General features: G+C 35.0%; 1 protein-coding gene across 1 annotated transcript; it reads right to left on the reverse strand.

Annotated features, from left to right (window-relative positions):
* Positions 1–167: 167 nt before the first annotated feature.
* LOC128984989 (medium-chain acyl-CoA ligase ACSF2, mitochondrial-like) lies at positions 168–17,303 on the reverse strand. The gene is made up of 12 exons (XM_054404363.1): positions 17,237–17,303; positions 12,462–12,633; positions 11,577–11,705; positions 10,223–10,446; positions 9,654–9,765; positions 5,574–5,669; positions 4,880–5,028; positions 4,179–4,359; positions 3,704–3,811; positions 2,857–3,005; positions 1,838–2,090; positions 168–293 (listed from the first exon to the last, which is right to left on the reverse strand). Exons 1-12 carry the CDS (start codon positions 17,299–17,301, stop codon positions 168–170), a joined length of 1,764 nt encoding a protein of 587 aa, XP_054260338.1. The 5' UTR covers positions 17,302–17,303.
* Positions 17,304–18,588: the final 1,285 nt, after the last annotated feature.

Genomic DNA, 18,588 nt, shown 5'->3' on the forward strand with positions numbered 1-18,588 from the left:
CATTTTATTGAGTACTTGAATCTATTGTTATAACATATCTGTTAAAACAGAGCTGATACACAAATTTATTTGATCATAAAGAGATTTTATATACAGAACTTTGTTAGTCTTATCATATTAATGTAAACAGGGAAAACAACAACAAACAGTCACTATTGCCATCAGATCTATTTTCTTAATCCTAGTTTTCTCTCCATTGCCTCTCGTAGCTTAAACTTTTGTATTTTTCCAGAGCCAGTTTTGGGGAATTCCTTAAGCACTTCTACATACTTTGGTATTTTGAAGTAGGAAATCTGTAAAAAGATATTTGTATTAAAACTACTTAAACAATAAGAATAACAATAACAGGATGAAAAAAGGCCAAAACCTAAAAAAAAAAACTGTACACAATTTTTTAAGGAGGATTAAAAATTCTCAAATGGGATTTGAGACAAGAATATACCTCAAATAAAAAGAAAGAAAGAAGAATGAGAAAGTACTTTATTGTTGAAAGCTTGTGTACAGAGTCAGGTACCTAGTGCACAGAAATTTGAAAACTCAAACACTCCTTGAAGTTTGTCAAATGAGCCATCTGCCGGGTTAGCACCACAATATCAGAAGCAATTTAATCAATACCACATAGTTGGTATGCAAAACTAAACTGGGAATGTTTTTTAAACTAAAAAAAACAGTTAAGTTACCAGTATACTAGAACTTATACATAAAAATAATATAACATATCCATGCTCAAAATAATAGCCTTTGAGTTACAGAGCAATAAGAGGAAGGAAAATTGTTCACGTCTTTAAGGCGATTTCTTCGTCCGCGGACGGATGCGAAAATAAATCGCTGCCCATGTTATCAGATGGGACCGTTCACACCGCCCATTGAAACGTAGCGTCCATCCGCGGATGCAGAAATTCGTCCGTGGACGATTTGGTGGAATCGCTCTGGGAGCGATTTTTCTAAAACGTCCGCGGACGATCACGCCCTCGCGCATGCGCAGACAGAGCAGTAGCTCTCAGCGAGGCATGTGTCACTCGCATCACAGTGTTCAGTAGTTTGTGTTTACAGTCATAGTGTTCATCTAGTTGTTGTTTTGTGTCCTCCCTTGTTGTTTGTTATGGCTGAATTAATTGAGGCTGTCCGTGCCTACCCAGTTATCTGGGATACAACTATAGAAATTTATAGAGATCAACAAGAGAAAGATAAAATTTGGTTGGAAATTGCGACTACACTCCACAGAGATTACAAAGAGAATAAAGTATCCTAACCAATAACCATGTATATTATACGAATTACTGTACAGTAAATCATTATTAGATTTGTATTACTTTGATTATTTGCATTATTACAATGATTCACCAAATCGCTGCCGCTTACTGTTAATTGGATGAACCCACTTTCTCCTTTTTGATAATGAGTACAAAAGTAGGGCCTACAACCTCGTCGTCACTATCATCACTACTTGAATCAATCCACAGAACAGAAAATCCGGGTTGACACCATGGGACAGAAGGCTCAGACATTTTGCACACCTTCACTGAGTTGTAAGAGGAAGTATGTTTAATCTATGATTGTAGTAGGAATGGCCAACTCCATATGCGCATGCGCGAATGAGTGGACGTTTGAAACGTAGCTCGCAATGTGAAGGGGGCGCGTAGCATCCATCCGAATCATTTCATCCGTCCGCGGACGAAATTATCGTCCGCGGACGCCAGTGTGAAACCGCCTTTACAAATTATAAATTGTTTTTTTTTCAAACTAGAGACCATTTTGCCAGTTTTCCCTTCGGAATTGTACCTAAAACTGACTATTCCTAGGATACTTAAAGTAAATAGCTTAATAATCTTCTAACCTGACCCTTGCAGAAGTCTACGACCTCCTGTTCGGATATTTGAGCTCCAGGCTGCAACCTTAGACTGCAGCCTACTTCTTCCCCGAGCCGCTCACTTAACACTCCATAAACCTGGGCTTCCAGGATATTAGGATGTGTCGCTAAAAAGTCCTCAACCTCCTTGGGTGAAATATTCTCTCCTCCTCGGATAATCATGTCCTTAATCCTTCCAACCACTTGTCCATAGCCATCAGGGGAGAGGACAAACTTATCTCTGGAAATTGTAAAAATGCAAAATTCCTTAATAGTTTTTTAAGAAAGCTGTTATACAATTATATTTTTATTACTAAAGGATTAGCTTAATGGTACGGGATGGGAAGGTAAAAAACTAACATCATTGATAAAACGTACTGACAGATAGTTTTAACTGTTGTTTCTCCAACAACAACAATATCCTCAAATTTTGTATTGAGATTTGTTCTCATATGCAGAGAATTTTGACTGTCGATACTGTTGTATAATGAATAACAAACATTGAAGTAATCAGATAAATTTTTGTGTTGTGAAGTAGTGAAGTAGATGTTATCTTTCCATGTTGAAGTTGTACCTACTTTTAACATAAGTTCAACTAATTTAAATCACAGATAAGTAAGGTATAGAGGAAAAACGCTTATGGGACAAACATGCGCTTTCAACTCTTGGTGTTTTGCCAGAAATATACTTGTTACTAGAAAGGAAGAGCCCGAACTGCGAGCACTGTGCAGGAATTCCTATTACACAGGGCACAGGGTCTTCCTCCACCATGAGCGTTGTAGAACAACAGGGTGAAGAGGACCCTGTTGGACTTAACCCACACCAACACTACTTGCTAGACACCACTTAAGAGTACCAGGGTGTATTCTCTGTTCCTTATTTATCTGTGGTTTAATTGAGCATGCTGCTGGAAAATAGTTTTTTTGCACACCAACTTTTAAAAATTTTAAAATAAAAGGAGATAAGTAATGTTGGGGATAAAATACAGCAGTGGCTAAATTAATTACCCAGTTTTGATCCAGTAATCTCTGGTAAGGATGTTTTCTGTTCCATGAGGATCTTCCCAATATCCTGTCATGTTGTTGAAGGATCTCATCCACAGCTCTCCTGTCTCTCCCATGGGAACAGTCTTTCCGGAAGAATCCACTACTTTGGCCTGAAATAAGGACAAATTTGAGTTAGTGGCAATTTGTTCTCCTTGCTTTACCCTTAACACCATTATTACTTACTATGATAAAATCCTTTATTTTCTGGCAGAAAATGTTTCACGTTTATGATTTATTATCAGAATTTTTTTATTTATCTAAGTACAAATTTCCAAGAAACATTACATTTAGTGCTGTGTATATACAGCAGAAACAATGTTTTAGTTAATAAAGAGCTAAATATAGCTTTCTAATCTAAGCTAGTGTTGTGTCAAATTTGGCTAAAGAGTCAAGTTATTCTAGCTAAAATGACTGTTAAGTATGACTGGTCCAGATGGCATATTGTAGTACCGGTATGAGATACAGTTTACGGTCATGTGTTATTGTTCTGAGACCTGTCCTAACTCGAATATTCAGAAGTCCAAAAGTTTGGGATAGGGAAAGGACGTCTCCAAAGATTGCTATTATTCCTTGTGGAGTAAAATGATAAGAATTATGACAGCAGCCATCAAGTTTACCTTATGCAATGGTCACTAACCTTCTACAAGTCATAACTGGACTGTCAAATATTTTGAACTTCCAGCTCATTGATTTACCATATGCAAGTTTGTGCTCTTATATTTTGTCATCCAATAAAGTGTAAGTTTCAGACTACTAAATCCCTTATTTTATCGAAAAACGTTTAAAATTTCCTACTTTAAATTTTTACCTCAACATGATCACTGATCTTTCCGACCGTAGAAGTCATCTGATACTCAGAGTCCTCTGGTGTAGATTGAAAACACATTGCTGTCGTCTCCGTCAGTCCATACACTGACTGTTGGAAAAATGATCAGTGGTAAATCGTCATTGATGCTTCCATCGCAGTTAAGGCTAGTTTACAATGAATTCTGTGATGCAAAATGGAAGTTATGAAAAATGTTTAATTTAGACTATATTTGCAATAATTTATGTTTTTCAATTGGTCCTTAGATGATTCAAAGATTGTTACCTGTCAGTAAGCTGAACCTTTTCATTCTGTGTAGCAACAAAAAATACCACAAAATTAGTTAATACCTCCTGAGGTATTCATTAATCGATCACCCAATCTCAAAAGTCAAAGTTAGTACCGGTATTGCAGTAATTCTTTGAATTTTGCTAAAACAAACAGAGGAAACTTAGAAAAGAGCCCAATGGACACATACCACTACCCTGTCACAGTCGAAGGTGGTCTTCATCTTGCGGAACAGTTCAGGAGAGCAGAGTGCTCCACCACTGACAGCTACCTCTGGAGACAGGTGCTGCTGTTGCTCCTCTAGTGGCAGACTCTTGACATAACTACACAGGTCCACATACATGGTGGGGGTACCTAGTAGCATGGTACATCTGTAACACAGTTATATGTAAAAACTGTAGTGTTTTAAGTGATTTTGGCTGTTAGAATAATAAGGAGGTTGTATGGAAAATTCAACAAACGCAGAAAAATAGTGGGAAGATTCTTCGTTGAAGGGTATGAGGAACTCTCCCCTCTCACTGGGTACCACCTGGAACGAAGGTGTTGGGCACCAGGAAGTCACCTGGGGCTACTGGCCCGATCCCTCAAAATGAGCGTGCTTAGTCAGCACTGGTGTAGGACCTGTTGAGACCCAGACCCTGGCACCTCCGCATGGGCATATTGAGCCCCTGGCACCCCCACATAGGTGTGTTGAGCCTCTGGCACCCCTGCATAAGCACGTTGAGCCCGTGGCATGGTCAGACGGCCATTAAAGTGAGCCACTATCATTATGATGATTATATTTGAACTACATTTGTAATTTTTAACACCTTTAGAATAAGCTATTGAAAGTTCTACTGTAGCAATAAACTACATTCATTTTTATTCTAGCCTAGGAACCAGAGTACGTACTTCTCCTTCTTGATGGCCTCACAAGAGTCAGGCACACTGAAGGTAGGCGAGGGAAGGACAATCGTACTACCAAAGTTGAGGCTGGCCATGAGAGCACTGATGTATCCCAACACATGGAAGAATGGAGACTGAGCTAGAATCTTGTAGTGCTACACGGTACAGTACACAATATAAATACTCAGACTCTGTATTCATATGGTAGAAATTATCAAACTAACCAAGTTGGTGAAAATAAGGGAAAAAAATAATAAGAGTAAATCTTCTCCTTCTCACTGAAAATGACACTGGGTTTGGAAGTAAGTCATTCTGTTTTTTAACGATTGTTATAATTTGGAATTGATTATATCATTAAAATATCATTTGTTTGGGCAAGAAAATGATTACTAAGTCAATAATTATTAGTTATATATTTGACTATCAATAGTCAATGGTTATATTTACTTTTTTGTGGCATTATTAGAAAAATTGTTTCTTGGTGCTAATGGCTTCTCCAAATTGAGTCTAGAGGAGAGTGTTTTCTTGTTGTATGAAGCACTGTCTGAATATTAAATATAAGGCATTTAACTGTAAATTAGCTTGGAGCTTTTAATAACATTACCTGTAATATTCACTAATAAAAACAAACAAAATTTAATATAGCCTACTTAAATTAAATTTGAACCATGTGTTTAAAAGTTTGTGCGCTTGGACTTACTTGTTTGTCCATTCCCAGCCTTTTACCGAAGCAGTAAGAGTTATTGACAAGATTGAAATGTGTCAGTGGCACTGCTTTTGGCTTCCCTGTTGTACCCTGAAAATGTATACGGATTTACGGATTAACTAAGCATTGTGGGATAACAGAACTAGTATGGTATGTATGTCGTCAGTATTGAGCAATTGTGGCTTAACTTGAGATAATTATACTGAGGCTAGTAGCCTGCCTGCCTACTAGCCTTGTGAAAGCAAGGATATAGACAATAGACAAACTCTTTATTGAAATATTCCTAGAGAACATTCATGCGTCAGGTTACAATCATTTGCAATTAGGCCTACAATTAGCATTTTATTTTTATAGTAGCTTCTTATTGTTTAGGAATTCATCCTCTGAGTACAACGACTGGTCCATAAGCCATGTTGTCAGGTGCTTCTTGAACCGATTGGGTTGTTCTCTCTTAAGGTGCTCTGGTAGGTTGTTAAAGTACAGAGCACCTTTGTAGGATGGTTTCTGCTTGTACAGACTCAGGTGGTGTTGTGGGAGGGAAAAATTGGTGGCATGTCGTGTGTTGTGCTGGTCTATGTCTCTGTGTCTTGGCTGGGCTGTTTTAGTGGTGTGGATAATGACTTCTCTTATGTGGAGTGAAATTGATGTGAGAATTTTAAGGTTCTTGAAGGCTTCTCGGCATGTCTCTGTAGTTTAGATCGGTTTTCTAGTGATTATTTTTGTGATTTGTGCGGTATAGATGCGTCAGATAGTCCTGATTTTATAACTGATGTTTTTACTTGTTGATTATCAATGTTTGAGCATATCCAGTGTATTGATGTTTCTGATTCACTCGTAATTCGAGTGGGAGTTGGCCTCAGTCTTGAGATATTGAAGGAGGTTAGGAGTTCTTCAATTTTCATTGTCATCAACTAGGTTGTTTACATTGATGTCCCACATTATTAATATTTGCTTATCCATAGTGAGCACTGTTTCCACAGTTTCACAAGTCAGTTCTGTTCCCTCGCTACTTGTGCATATGAGTGATACATGCTTTTCCCAGCCACTTACTTAAGCGACCACTCCTCCTTTGACATGGTATTTCCTTGAGAAGCCTCCAATAAGTGAGTAATTTTCTACCCACGTGTTTTGCAAGTTTTGTTGTGTTACGCCATGCTCTGTTATTATGATCCAGTTCGGGTCTTCATCTTGGAGGAAGTGTGCTAGTCTATCAGTTTATTTAGATAATCAATTTATATTTTTTTGTAGAATTTTAAGTTCTTGTTGGTTATTAGGTGTTTGGAGTTTTAATGTACGGAATGTCGGAGGGGATGTGTTACATATTTGAGCTGGTTTTTGTGCCTTTCTCTGGGTTGAGGGTGTTCTTCTAAAAAACGATGTTGGGAGGTGGTAGTGTTTAGGGGTTCTTGTGTGCAACTTTGGTTTTTGTTAGTTTGCAGTGTGTTTTTATGCTTTGGGAGGTGTAGGTCCGCGATTTTCTCTATGTTGATGTGGTATTTGGAAAGTTCCTGAGAGCTAAGCAAGTTTGATTGTTGTATCCAACGGCCTAGTTTATCATTACTGTTGGGTGTTTTGTAAAGGAATGAGTGTGTGTGCCTTGAGATAGCAACGATGCAGTGGTGCTTCATTCGATTCATAAATTTCTTCTCTTTTAGCAGATGTTTTTATGACAGCTATGTTTTCTGCTTGCCATCCTTGAAATTCATGTATCGTAGATGCGCTGAAACCTAGCTTGTTTAGTTCTCTTTTCTCAGCTTGTTTGAAGACCAATCATTTGCATTTATTTTTGTTGAGAGTGAGGTTCAGGTTTTCTAGTCCCTGATACTGCTGTGTCGCCAGTTCTTTCTCTGTCTGGTTGGTGGTTTGCATTCCTTGGCTGTAGAATTTTTAAAGGATGGCTGTGGTTCTCTTTGTACATTTGTAAGTGGTGTTTACTATTTTTGTTGTTGTGGCTATTTATGTAATGTTGTGGTAGTTAACTTCTAGGTTCTCTGCTCTGTTTATATATGGTATTTAGTTAATGTTGCCAATAAGCATTACTTCTTTAGCAGTTGATAAAATGGCTGCAAAGAGTATTTCTCCGGCATGCATCTTTAGGGCTTCATCGATGAAGAGCCTGTTATAGGTGTTTCCTCTCTTAACACGTTCACTGCGGGCGTATCCGATCGGATACGAGCAGGTGCTGCCGTAACCGATCGGATACGCTCGGCAATGCCTTTAGTATCTATCAATCAATCAATCAATAAAATCTTTATTCAATATTAGTACTCTGTACATAAAATGGTGTCAATATTAATTAATACTAAGATACATTATAACTAAGATTGGTTAATACTAAGGCTGTCAAAACAAAAGATATAGTTATATGCATGAAAAGAAAAACAGAACTAAAAACTTTCTTTACACTTCATTTTTACATGGGAATTTAGAGAAAGAATATAATGTTAAATCAATAAGATATTTTTTTAGTTAATTTTTGAATTTATTAATATTTTTCTCAGATATAATGGCTTTTGGTAACATATTATAAAATTTTGACCCCATATACATTGGCTTTTTTTCATAAAATCCAAGTTTATGTTTGTCAATGCCAATTCTATTCCTGAATCTTGTATTATAATTATGCGTATCTCCAACAAAATGAAGTTGGTCCTGGCGGTTTTTCACAGAAATTATAGTTTCATAAATGTACATTGCATATACAGTCATGATACCAATTTTAGAAAAAAAGAGTTTTACCGATTCATTATAATTTAATTTTAATATTATCTGAATTGATTGTTCCTGAATTTTTAGTATTTTGTTCAAATTTTGAATGGAAGTTGCCCCATATAATGAAAGACCAAAGGCGATATTTGAATGAATATAGGCGAAATACACTATTTTCAGAGTCTCTGTTGAACAAATTTTTGAGAGCCTCCTTAGTGCATATACCCCAGAGTTTAATTTAGAAAATAGATTATTGACATGGCTGTTCCAAGACAAGTTGCTATCTATAGTTAATCCTAAAAATTTAGATTCATACACCTTCTCTAATTCAGTTTTATTTAGAATGATGGTAGGTGATAGCATATTTTTATTATTTATGTATATTATTGTTTTTGCTCTAGCATCGGTCGAAGGCAGACCTATTCCACGTTAGCGTGTAGTGGGTGACTTGCTTTTTGTTGTGTTGTAGGTTGGTAGTAAAATTTAAATTTCCCCATAAAATCCCCGTCTGGCAAACTTAAAAATCAACTTGTTGTCCCGTCTTTCTCCCTCCAATTGGCAATACGATGGGACCGGCTACGTTCCAAGCAGTGCTGCTATCTGTGAGTGTTTAGCGAACTACGTCGACTCTTGTTATAAAACAGGACATCACCGCACGTTATTTGCTATTCGTCATACCGAAATATGAGAGCCAATCACCCAGCAATCGGGTTTGTTCGACGCTGCGGGCTGCGCCGCACTGGGGCTACGCCTGCCATTTGATGGCCCGCAGCAAACGTGTTAAGATGTTGGGTGGAGTTTATTAAGAATGAATGCACGCGGTTCAGAAGGTGTCATTGCATTTTGCCTGGCTATGGTCTGGGTGGTTGGTTTTGTATCTCTGTCGGAAGTCCATTGCCGCATCTCTTGTAGGAAACAGGATGAGGTTCCCTGTAGCATAGTTGTTGAGTAGGAAAGTTGTTTTCCCACTGTCTGCCACACCTTGGACTAAGTTCAGTTTAGTGTTGTATGAGTTTTTAATATCAATGTGTTTTTTGCTATTATAGAGATGTAGTTCGTTTAGGAGTATTGTCTCGTCTGATACTAAGGTGTTTTGTTTAATTGCTATGTTGTTTAGAGCAGTTGCATGATTTCCATTACATTTTCTTAGTAGTTGCACTAGACGTGCTCCATCGAAACCGAATTGACAAGGTGTTGGGTGTGTTGTTTCTTTTTGGGTAAGGAAGTTTCCAGTGTTCAGGTTTATAATGGTGTATTTATTTTTTGCTCTATTACAGTAGTCTTGAAGTTTAGGTCGTCTTTTTGGAGGCTAGTTCTATTGGACATTTTTTATTCGGAGTGGTTATAATCAAAGATATAATTTACCGATGTAAATTGAATGTTCCCATTGTTTTCAGGCCTCAATGTTTTACTTATGGCTTGCAATTCTTGAAGGCTGCCTGAAGCTTCCATTACGTCACAATACCGGTAAGCCCCTCTGTAAACAGAAATTAACAGTGCATACAAATTATCATAGGCAATTAAGATATTCTTTAGTATTACATTACTAGCCCTTTTCTTTTCTTCTAGTTGTTAAAAATCTAGAATTCTTTAGTGAAGTTTACTACTGTAAAAAATCTATTTTGACTTTAGTTAATTCATTAGAAAAACTGACAGTTAGTAAAATTTTCTATGGTTTGAATCTGCACCCACCAGTGGGCTTTTAATGAACTATTGTGTTTTCAGAACCATCCTAAACATTAACTATAGAACTTGACTGTGAAGTTTATGTATACATTAGCTTACTCCATAGGCGGCTCATTAGACTATGTTGTCTTGAAAAAATTCTACTTAAGTATCAAAAATTGTTTTTACTCATCTAAAATTAATCGTTATGTCTTCTTAGTTGCATCTACATTGTAAAAGTGTCAAACCGATGTTGAATTTATACTTACGGGAAGACCTTCTCAGAGTTGACAATCAGTACAGAAAAGTTTGGCAGTTTGCTGCAATTCACTTTAGAGTTGACTGGCGAGTTGGCTAATCCAGGCACGATATCACAGATCATCTTGTAGTAGTTTTGGACTCTGTAGCTCTCATCCGTCACAATGGCGCGAACCCCAACTTTATGCATACAGTATTCCAACTCGTGGGTCAAGTATGCGGGGTTCATAGACACCTGGAATGTTCAACACTTATTTGAAATATTTTTATGTGTTTTAATTAAGGATTGACTACGTAAACCTATTTTAAACTGTCATAAATCAATATTGTCAATATAAAATAGGTTTACATACTTTACTTTTGCAATCCTAGCTTGACAGGGGGACTACTTTAGAAACAATTGTTCAGTTTTCAAGCATATTGTTGTCTTACATACAGTAGACTCCCTCTTATCCGGACTCCTGGGGACTGAGGCCAGTCCGGATAAAGGCTTTACCGGTTAAACCGACGTTCCCAAAAACTTGTTAAAACGGACCGTTTAAATGCATACTGTATAAGCCAATAATGATTATTACATATTTAGACACGTGAACACTTTCTCAAATCTTTCCCACGAGAACAGTAGTTTAAGTACTGTCCACTTCCTGCCGATCTAGTCCGGTTAAACCGATGTGCTGATAAAAATTGTCCAGTTAAAGAGCTGTCATTTCCACCGAGTGTAGTCCGGTTAAACCGATTTCCAGTTAAAAGTTGTCCGGATAAGAGGGAGTCTACTGTAAAATTATTTGAACATGTTGTCGTTGTCAATACACAAAAATATACAACAGGACTGCATATGACGAAGAACATGACTCAACTATCCGATTGTGGTCTTTTATGTTTGTGACATAACAGTTGTTGTGTATTAATTATTATTGTTTGTTATTGTTTATGTTTATGTGAGTTGAATTTCATTGAAATAAAAATCACTTTACTAGAAAACTATTGTGTTAACTGTTATGTTAACTCTATGTATCGGTGTTTGTGTATGTTAAATGTTATATTTGTGTTGTAACAACAACAATTTGCTCATTCAATTTTATGTAAGACAACAAGAGGCTTGAAAATGAAACAACCGTTTCAAAACTAGTTGCCTGACACTAAACTAGGATTGACGTAAGGAATGAAAACCTATTTTATATTGTCATAAATCAATCCTGTAACACTGAATGAAATCTTTTATGTAAATTATGCAGGAAAGATTGAAATAAACCTGCAACTGGCTAAAGTAGAAGGTATGACACTGTATTTTACCTACTGGCTACTGGTTACTGGTTGCTATACTGGTTGTTACCTACTGGTTACTGGTTGCTGGTTGCTACTAACCAGTATGAGTCCAGCCTTGGCTGCTGCCACCGCAGTAAGGAACCATTGTGTAGAGTTTGGACTACAAATACCTAGTCTGTCTCCAGGCTGAAGACCCAGCTCTAGAAACCCAGCTGCTAGCTTGTTGGCCTGTGAATATACAAGGTAGTAGTTACATAGGTACCATTCACATATAAATAGTTGTCTTGGAAAATGTTAGACATTTCCCATAACTTAGGATGCTGTACTTAATTATGACAAATTTGAGGTTATTAACATTTGTGTTTTTTTTTTTATCAAGAAAACCAAGGAATCTCTATCTTGATCTTTGTTTAAAAGTGCATAGACTTTCTGATAGTTCAGGAAAGTTTGACCACAGACAAGGGAAACGTTTGACGAAGAATTGGATTAGTCAAGTCCAGAATTATAAAAGTTTATACAACATTGAAGTAATTTTCATTGGATTTGGACTATTTTCATGGATTTTTTTTTTGTAAAATAGAAAATTTATAATTCAAGAGTCATGTGTGTTTTCATTGTTCAAAAAATATCTGTAACTTCCTTCAGAAGTAGGATGATAGTAGTAGGATTAAGTTGAAATAATTAGCCTACTAATTAAACATAATTTTCCCCTCTAGTCGCTAATGTACCGATAATGATGTAGGTTTAGGTACTATCAAGAATACTAAAAAAAAGTCTCTCCTGTGGAGCGTTTGGTTATGGAATGCATTTGAAGAAGAAATAAAACACACAGCGAATACAACTGAAACTCCAGGCAGTTATAAAAGACTTAAACATTTTGTGTCCTCATTTTCTTCAGAAATAAGAAATAATAAGTCCAAAACGGACAATACTTTTATCAACACCATGAAGAGCTATCTCAGTAAATTGATGCATTATTTTTACCTGCTGTTCAGCCTGACTGAATGTGATTCTGGAAGAATCGACAAGGGATACAAACACTTCCTTGTCTGGCCAGCGATTGGCCGCTCTACTGGCCAGCTGGCCAATGGTCAGGTAGTGGAGAGGCTCATTGCCTGGGTTGTGGAAGTAGGAGAGTCCAAAGTCACTGCTGAACCTTTAACATAGAGGTGTTTATATGAGCTAGGGATTAAAAAAAAATCTGAAGACAGACAACGTGGTTGCCGACTAAAAAGCACTGTACAAGTTTAGCAGGTGCATAATTTTACCGTCCATCAATTGCATATACAGGAGGATTTATACAGTTTGAGAAAGAAGTTGGCAATCGCCTTAACCAACAACCAACAATACTGAAGCGAACACTGAATACATAAGATGAGAATCAACCTGACCAAAACCAATAACTTGGTTTTTATACATATACTTCTTTGTTACAAAATCATTTACCTCTGCTCTGCTGCCCCATTATGTGTTATTGAACTATTGAACAAATAGGCATATTGTTATTTAATGGACTTAAGTAATATGGTATGGCTGATTTTATTAGTTTATTTGACATACTTTTCAATTTTCAAATTTTGTCAATTAGAATGATATTTACAGACTGGTCAAAATTTAGTACTGATCTTTGAAACTCTGACACTTTTTAAATACCCCCGCCGCAGCAAACCTGCAGACTAAGCGAATTTCCATTCGACTGATTGGATTTACACTGAAATGTCTACTTAAAAATATAACATTTATTCCCGATCTAAATAAAATTAGTTTAACAAGTACTAGGTTTGCTGCATCAGGGAGGGTAAAACTGTTTTTTTTTAATGTGAATAGTTAGTAAGAAATAAAAACATTTTCCAAATTTGATCAAAATATGTTAACAAACAAGCAAACTACAACAGTTTACTTATTCTCCATGGGAAATTTATAAAACATGGGAATTTTAAATTTAAAATTTTTTGGAATTTTCTCCGTAACCATTAGGCGCATAATAACTCTTCAATATACTAAATTATTTGTTTTTTTAAGCTCTACAAAATGGTTTGGAAAGAAATTGCTAAATTTTATGTTTTTTGGGTCAAAAATGGGAAAAACCTATTTTTACCCCATAAAACCCCCCGTAAACCCCCGTTCCCATGGTCCGATCATGCTGGATCGCAAACTCGTTCGAATAAAAGTACATTTACACGTTTGTACCAAATTTCATCAAAATCGGATCATTTTTGCTCGAGTTATCGTGCTGACGGACACACATATATGAGGGGTTGAGAGGCCAAGGGAGATATGTGACTTTTTAAAAAATGTTGTCATGGTAACGGGTTTTGTTAAAAAAGGGTGGAATTTCAACAAATAATTCATTTATATCCCTTGGCCTCCAAACTAAACACCTAAGAGTTGGAAGCCAAGGGGTATAAGTGAATTTATTTTTATTTTTATTTTATTTTTTATGACTCTGAAAAAAATACAATGACATTTTTTAAAAAGTCACTTATCTCCCTTGGCCTCTCAACCCCTCATATATATATACTGTATATATAAATATATAAATATATATATATATATATATATATATGAATTTGAACGGATGGTGTTTTTGGCCTCTAGGGACCTCAAAACGAAAACAAAAATCGGTCCCGCGTCCAGGTCTTACCATGAGTACTACGGTAATAGCTTATTCCCTATATGGGAAATTCGCTTAAAGTGATAAAAAATTGTAAATCACCTGATAAATCAGCTGTCCGATTGTTGCGAAATAAGAGTCCTATTACTGTGGCCTGAGTTAACAAGTAACATGTGTTTTATATGGGGAAAGCGAAAGCATATAATTAGTTGATACCTCAAAAACAAAAAATATATTGATATGATTTAAATTTGAAAGTTTCTTGGTCCTTGGAATAGCAAGACCTATAAAATTATGTGCTGTTTGTTATATGATGCTATTTGAATTTTGTTGACTTTTGGCTACCGGTATGTAAATATTTTCAAAAACAAATTCGTTCGAACATTTTTATTTTTAATATAATATTATTATGTTGGATACAAAAATAAATATTAGCTCATAAAGAATGCAATATTTGAATCAGGTTAAAGATTTCTACAATTAAAAAAAATACAGGTTATTCCGTAAAAATTAAACTTTTTCAAAGAATTGGCCGCCATTGATATTTCCGAGATTTTAACTAGTGACCCTCTGGTTTTTGAACACGCTGTATTCAAAAAACATTAAAAATGTTGTACGTTATTCCTTAGGGACGTTAATTGTAATAGTATGTTAATTTACTGGGAAATAATTTAATTTCATCATTGTAGGACCAACAGTTTGTCTTAAATCAATTTGGGTCACCTTACGTGAACCACCCTATGTAAGAAAACTTCAAAAATATGTTTTTCTTTGTTGCTGTACTTTCTTTTATTAATCTATCTTAAACTTATTTACCACAACATTCTTCAAATTATTAAGTTCTTATACTTGTTCTACTTGTATATAGCTTGTTTTACATTTTAAAAGTTTTAAGCAATATTTTTAAACGAATAGTGTTTTAAAACACTTGTCAGTTTATCAACTTAACATTCACAGGTCGACAAGCTTTGTTTGATCATTTTAGAGAGTTTATCATGTCAAGAAAAGGCTATCACATTTCTTAAAGACGGAAATGATCAAGGCATTGATTCAGAGAAAGGGAAGTAGTCAGTCAGTTTTTAAAAGTATAATTTATCATTTACTTTTGTTGGTTTTGGCATCTATAGTACATATAACATTTTGTTTGCCTAAAAATATGAATTGTTTATTTTAAAAGCATTAATTAATTCAATTCTAGTTATTCTTTCTCTCGATGTTTTCTCTTTTAAATTATTTAAATAATGTTAACCCAAACGTTAAATTGGATGGCAAATAAATTCTACTCAAAATTCTACAAAAACTATTGATCCTAAAAAACCTGACAAGGACTCTTAAGCAGCCAATTGGATTCGCAAACACATCTTAAAACAATATATCTGTAGAGTGTTGTACACTTAAATATTAACATTGTATTGTAAACACTGATAGACTAAAAACCAATAGGCAAACAGTAAACATTATGTAAACTATGTTATATAACTAAAAGTTATGAGAAGAAATCCTGTCCTTCGTATGGGGTTGTTATACAAGTATTAAATGCTTATTGCAGTTATGGGAGAGGACATGGTTTAAGAATATTTGGTTCTATTAATTTATACGGTATGCTATAGTAGAGCACATCTACCATAACCATAATGCTCTACCACTAAAACCATATAAAAAAGTAAAGTTCTCATTTTGAACCACAGTTTTTTGTTGCTAGTTGGTTCAAATTAGATGTTGTCATAAATGTATAAAAATAATAGTGCTGCACCCTATTGGTAAACCTTATAACTTTTTAATGCTATTTAATACCATAGAACCAACTTGTTTATTTTGAAACAGCTGAAAAAATTCTTTAATCTATCTATATATTAATAGGCAAGCATGTTTCTTTAAAACCTTTTTTCTCAGCTCGTGTGAATCGTAGGGAAAATCTACGCATACCGTTGGAAAGCTATTTTCCTGTAGGTGTGCAGAATCCCTTTATAAATTTAAATAGGCTCAAAGATAAGCACAAAAAATGAGTTTAAAAATTTGAAAAAATTAACATGGATCTTATGCGTTGCTATGCTGGTTACGAAATAACAACGAAATATAAACAGAAAATCAAAACAAATGGAGGAAACTCCAATCACATGTTTTATTTACAGTGTGGGGTGAAAATAGATAAGTGAGTACATTACATATTTTTGGTCGAGTTTCGACCACTGGACGACCTCTCGTTCCTTTTAATATGAATACCTATAAGGTTAACATAGGAAACTCCAGAGCCACTGGGGTGGAGCCCGAAAGGATTTTTGAGTTAAGAATATGTCTATATGTTAATCGGGAATGTGAGCTATCATTTTACCAAATTTCAACCCTGTCGGTTTACTATTTTTCGAGTTTACTTGTCACAAACATCCATGCATCCATCCATAGATACGAGTACTGTACATCCAAAATTTCTCACTTATAATATTTGGAGGAAAACAAATTTACGCGACACGTTTTATTACAAAAAATTTACAATGATTAATTTTTTTTATTTCCCCAACGTCATAAATTACAGGTTATGCTTGAAGAGAAATTGAAAAATTAAAATATAATTATTCAAAAAACTAATATATACATAGCAATATTTTGTGTTAAATATTTGATTTTACATATACATTTTTTATTTCATTATTGATTTCATTCTTCCTTGCAAGCACTAATTAAATAAAGTTTATTTATAAAAAAATATTTATCGGGTTTCATCTGAGAAAAACTATTATTCTAGTTTTCAAATTAATCTTTTCAATGAACCAATTTTTACAGCTAACTTAGTTTGTATAGTTTTTTCAATCATGCCAATGCCAGTGGTCTTATTTTTAACTTTTAAGCATAATTATAGTAAAACTAATTAATTTACAACTTGTAGTGATTGGTTTGTTCATATTTAAGTAGCATTTTCTATGCCTTTATAACTTAATTATGAAGCTATCCTATAAAAAATAAAAAAAATAAAATCAAAGATTCAAAATGAGCAACACAATATTTTTTATGCACAGATACGGAAAGCATAATTGAAATTTATTGTATAGAGTAATTGATTTATTATTTAAAAAATCCTTTGAAGTAACAACAAAGCCAAAGTTTATTACCAAAGCAACCAAAATAAAAAATAAACCTAGCACTGTACCTTTTTAATTGTTGACAACCATTTACCACAGTTTTAAACAAGCGAAGCCGAACTCTTAACCCCATAGCAAGGCTGGACTAATAGTGATAAAAAGAATGCTTTGGATAATGATTATCTGATAGTTTTGTTTTCATTGACTGATGCTGCCATCTATCTATAAGCCGAAGAACTGACAGATCATCCAAACTTGTTGTAGACTGTTGTTTGGAATTTGGGTTCAAGAAACTGATAATATGTTTTTTTTTATTATTGTTCATCTATTTACTTATAACTTTAAGTAATATCCTGTACGCAGGCTCTCACCTTAAAGTGGGTCACAAATTAAAGTAGCACTCACGAATACTAGAACAGTTTCTGTTCTGGTATTTGTGGTAGTACGAAACTTTTAGGGGTAGTCGTGAAAATTCATTTACACACAGAGGTGACCAGCCATATTACTTCATCTATGCCTGTAGTTTGGGACTCAAATAGGTATAAGAGCCATCGACTTCCCACTAAAAACAAAGTCTACTCTTAGAAAAATAGCCTGGGAACACCTATTTGATGTTCCAATCCAAAGATCTGAAACCCTACTGGACTGAGGCTGTTTTAGGACTTCGTCCATCGCACTTCATGAGAACTAGGGCAAGTTTGCCCAAGCCCAAAGGCTCACTCCCTAGGCGTTCATTTCTTACACGACCTAGACACAATCCGATCTAGGGCGTTCTTTTTTACTAGGAGGAAACGTTCCGAATTAAGTTATACTAGCAGTTCAAGTAAAGTAGCACATACTTAGCCACAAATATTAGAACAGTAACGGTATGGATCATAAACACAAACAAATTACGTCATTGGCCTGAATCTTATGACAATAACCTTAACATCTGGTTTTGAAATTGTTTACCTTTCCATTTGAATAATATAACCAGTTACGTAATTTGTTTATGTTTATGATCCATACAATTAATGTTCTATTAATATTTGTGCAGTTATCCATCTGCATAAATAAAAATATAATTTCGTCTGTAGTCTATATAATATAGACTACCGACTTTGAATCAAAGAGAATACCTAATACAGAACTAAGAACTCTTTCCTGTATTCACTAAATTGGTGAGTAGGTTTTTTGGCATGGCCTGACCTATTTTTAAATAAAATGACAAACTTTAAAATCCAAGATTGTTATGATAATAGACATATTTTCTCTTAAGTTTGACTATGTACATCACCAATAAAGTACGAACCAGCTGTTCACTGAAACTTTCTTTCTGCAAATTCACTTAAAGGTTTAAAACATTTACCCATATTAGGGATTTGTTATTTTTCGGGATAAGTGATATGTTGAACTATACTGTATATCACAATCCAAATAA

Source organism: Macrosteles quadrilineatus, unplaced genomic scaffold (genome assembly GCF_028750875.1).
Source record: "Macrosteles quadrilineatus isolate MER2022 unplaced genomic scaffold, UCM_ALF_1.0 Scaffold_2__2_contigs__length_208266976, whole genome shotgun sequence".
Classification (NCBI taxonomy): domain Eukaryota; kingdom Metazoa; phylum Arthropoda; class Insecta; order Hemiptera; family Cicadellidae; genus Macrosteles; species Macrosteles quadrilineatus.

Bases quoted from the DNA above. Each gene is read 5' to 3' on its own strand.
- LOC128984989 (XM_054404363.1), bottom strand. From the start codon at position 17,301: ATGGGGTTAAGAGTTCGGCTTCGCTTGTTTAAAACTGTGGTAAATGGT. The intron at 9,766-10,222 runs GTAAGTATAAAT...TTCTGTTTACAG, and splicing joins AACTCTGAGAAGGTCTTCCC to AGGGGCTTACCGGTATTGTG. The intron at 3,006-3,703 runs GTAAAAATTTAA...TCCTTATTTCAG, and splicing joins AGATCAGTGATCATGTTGAG to GCCAAAGTAGTGGATTCTTC.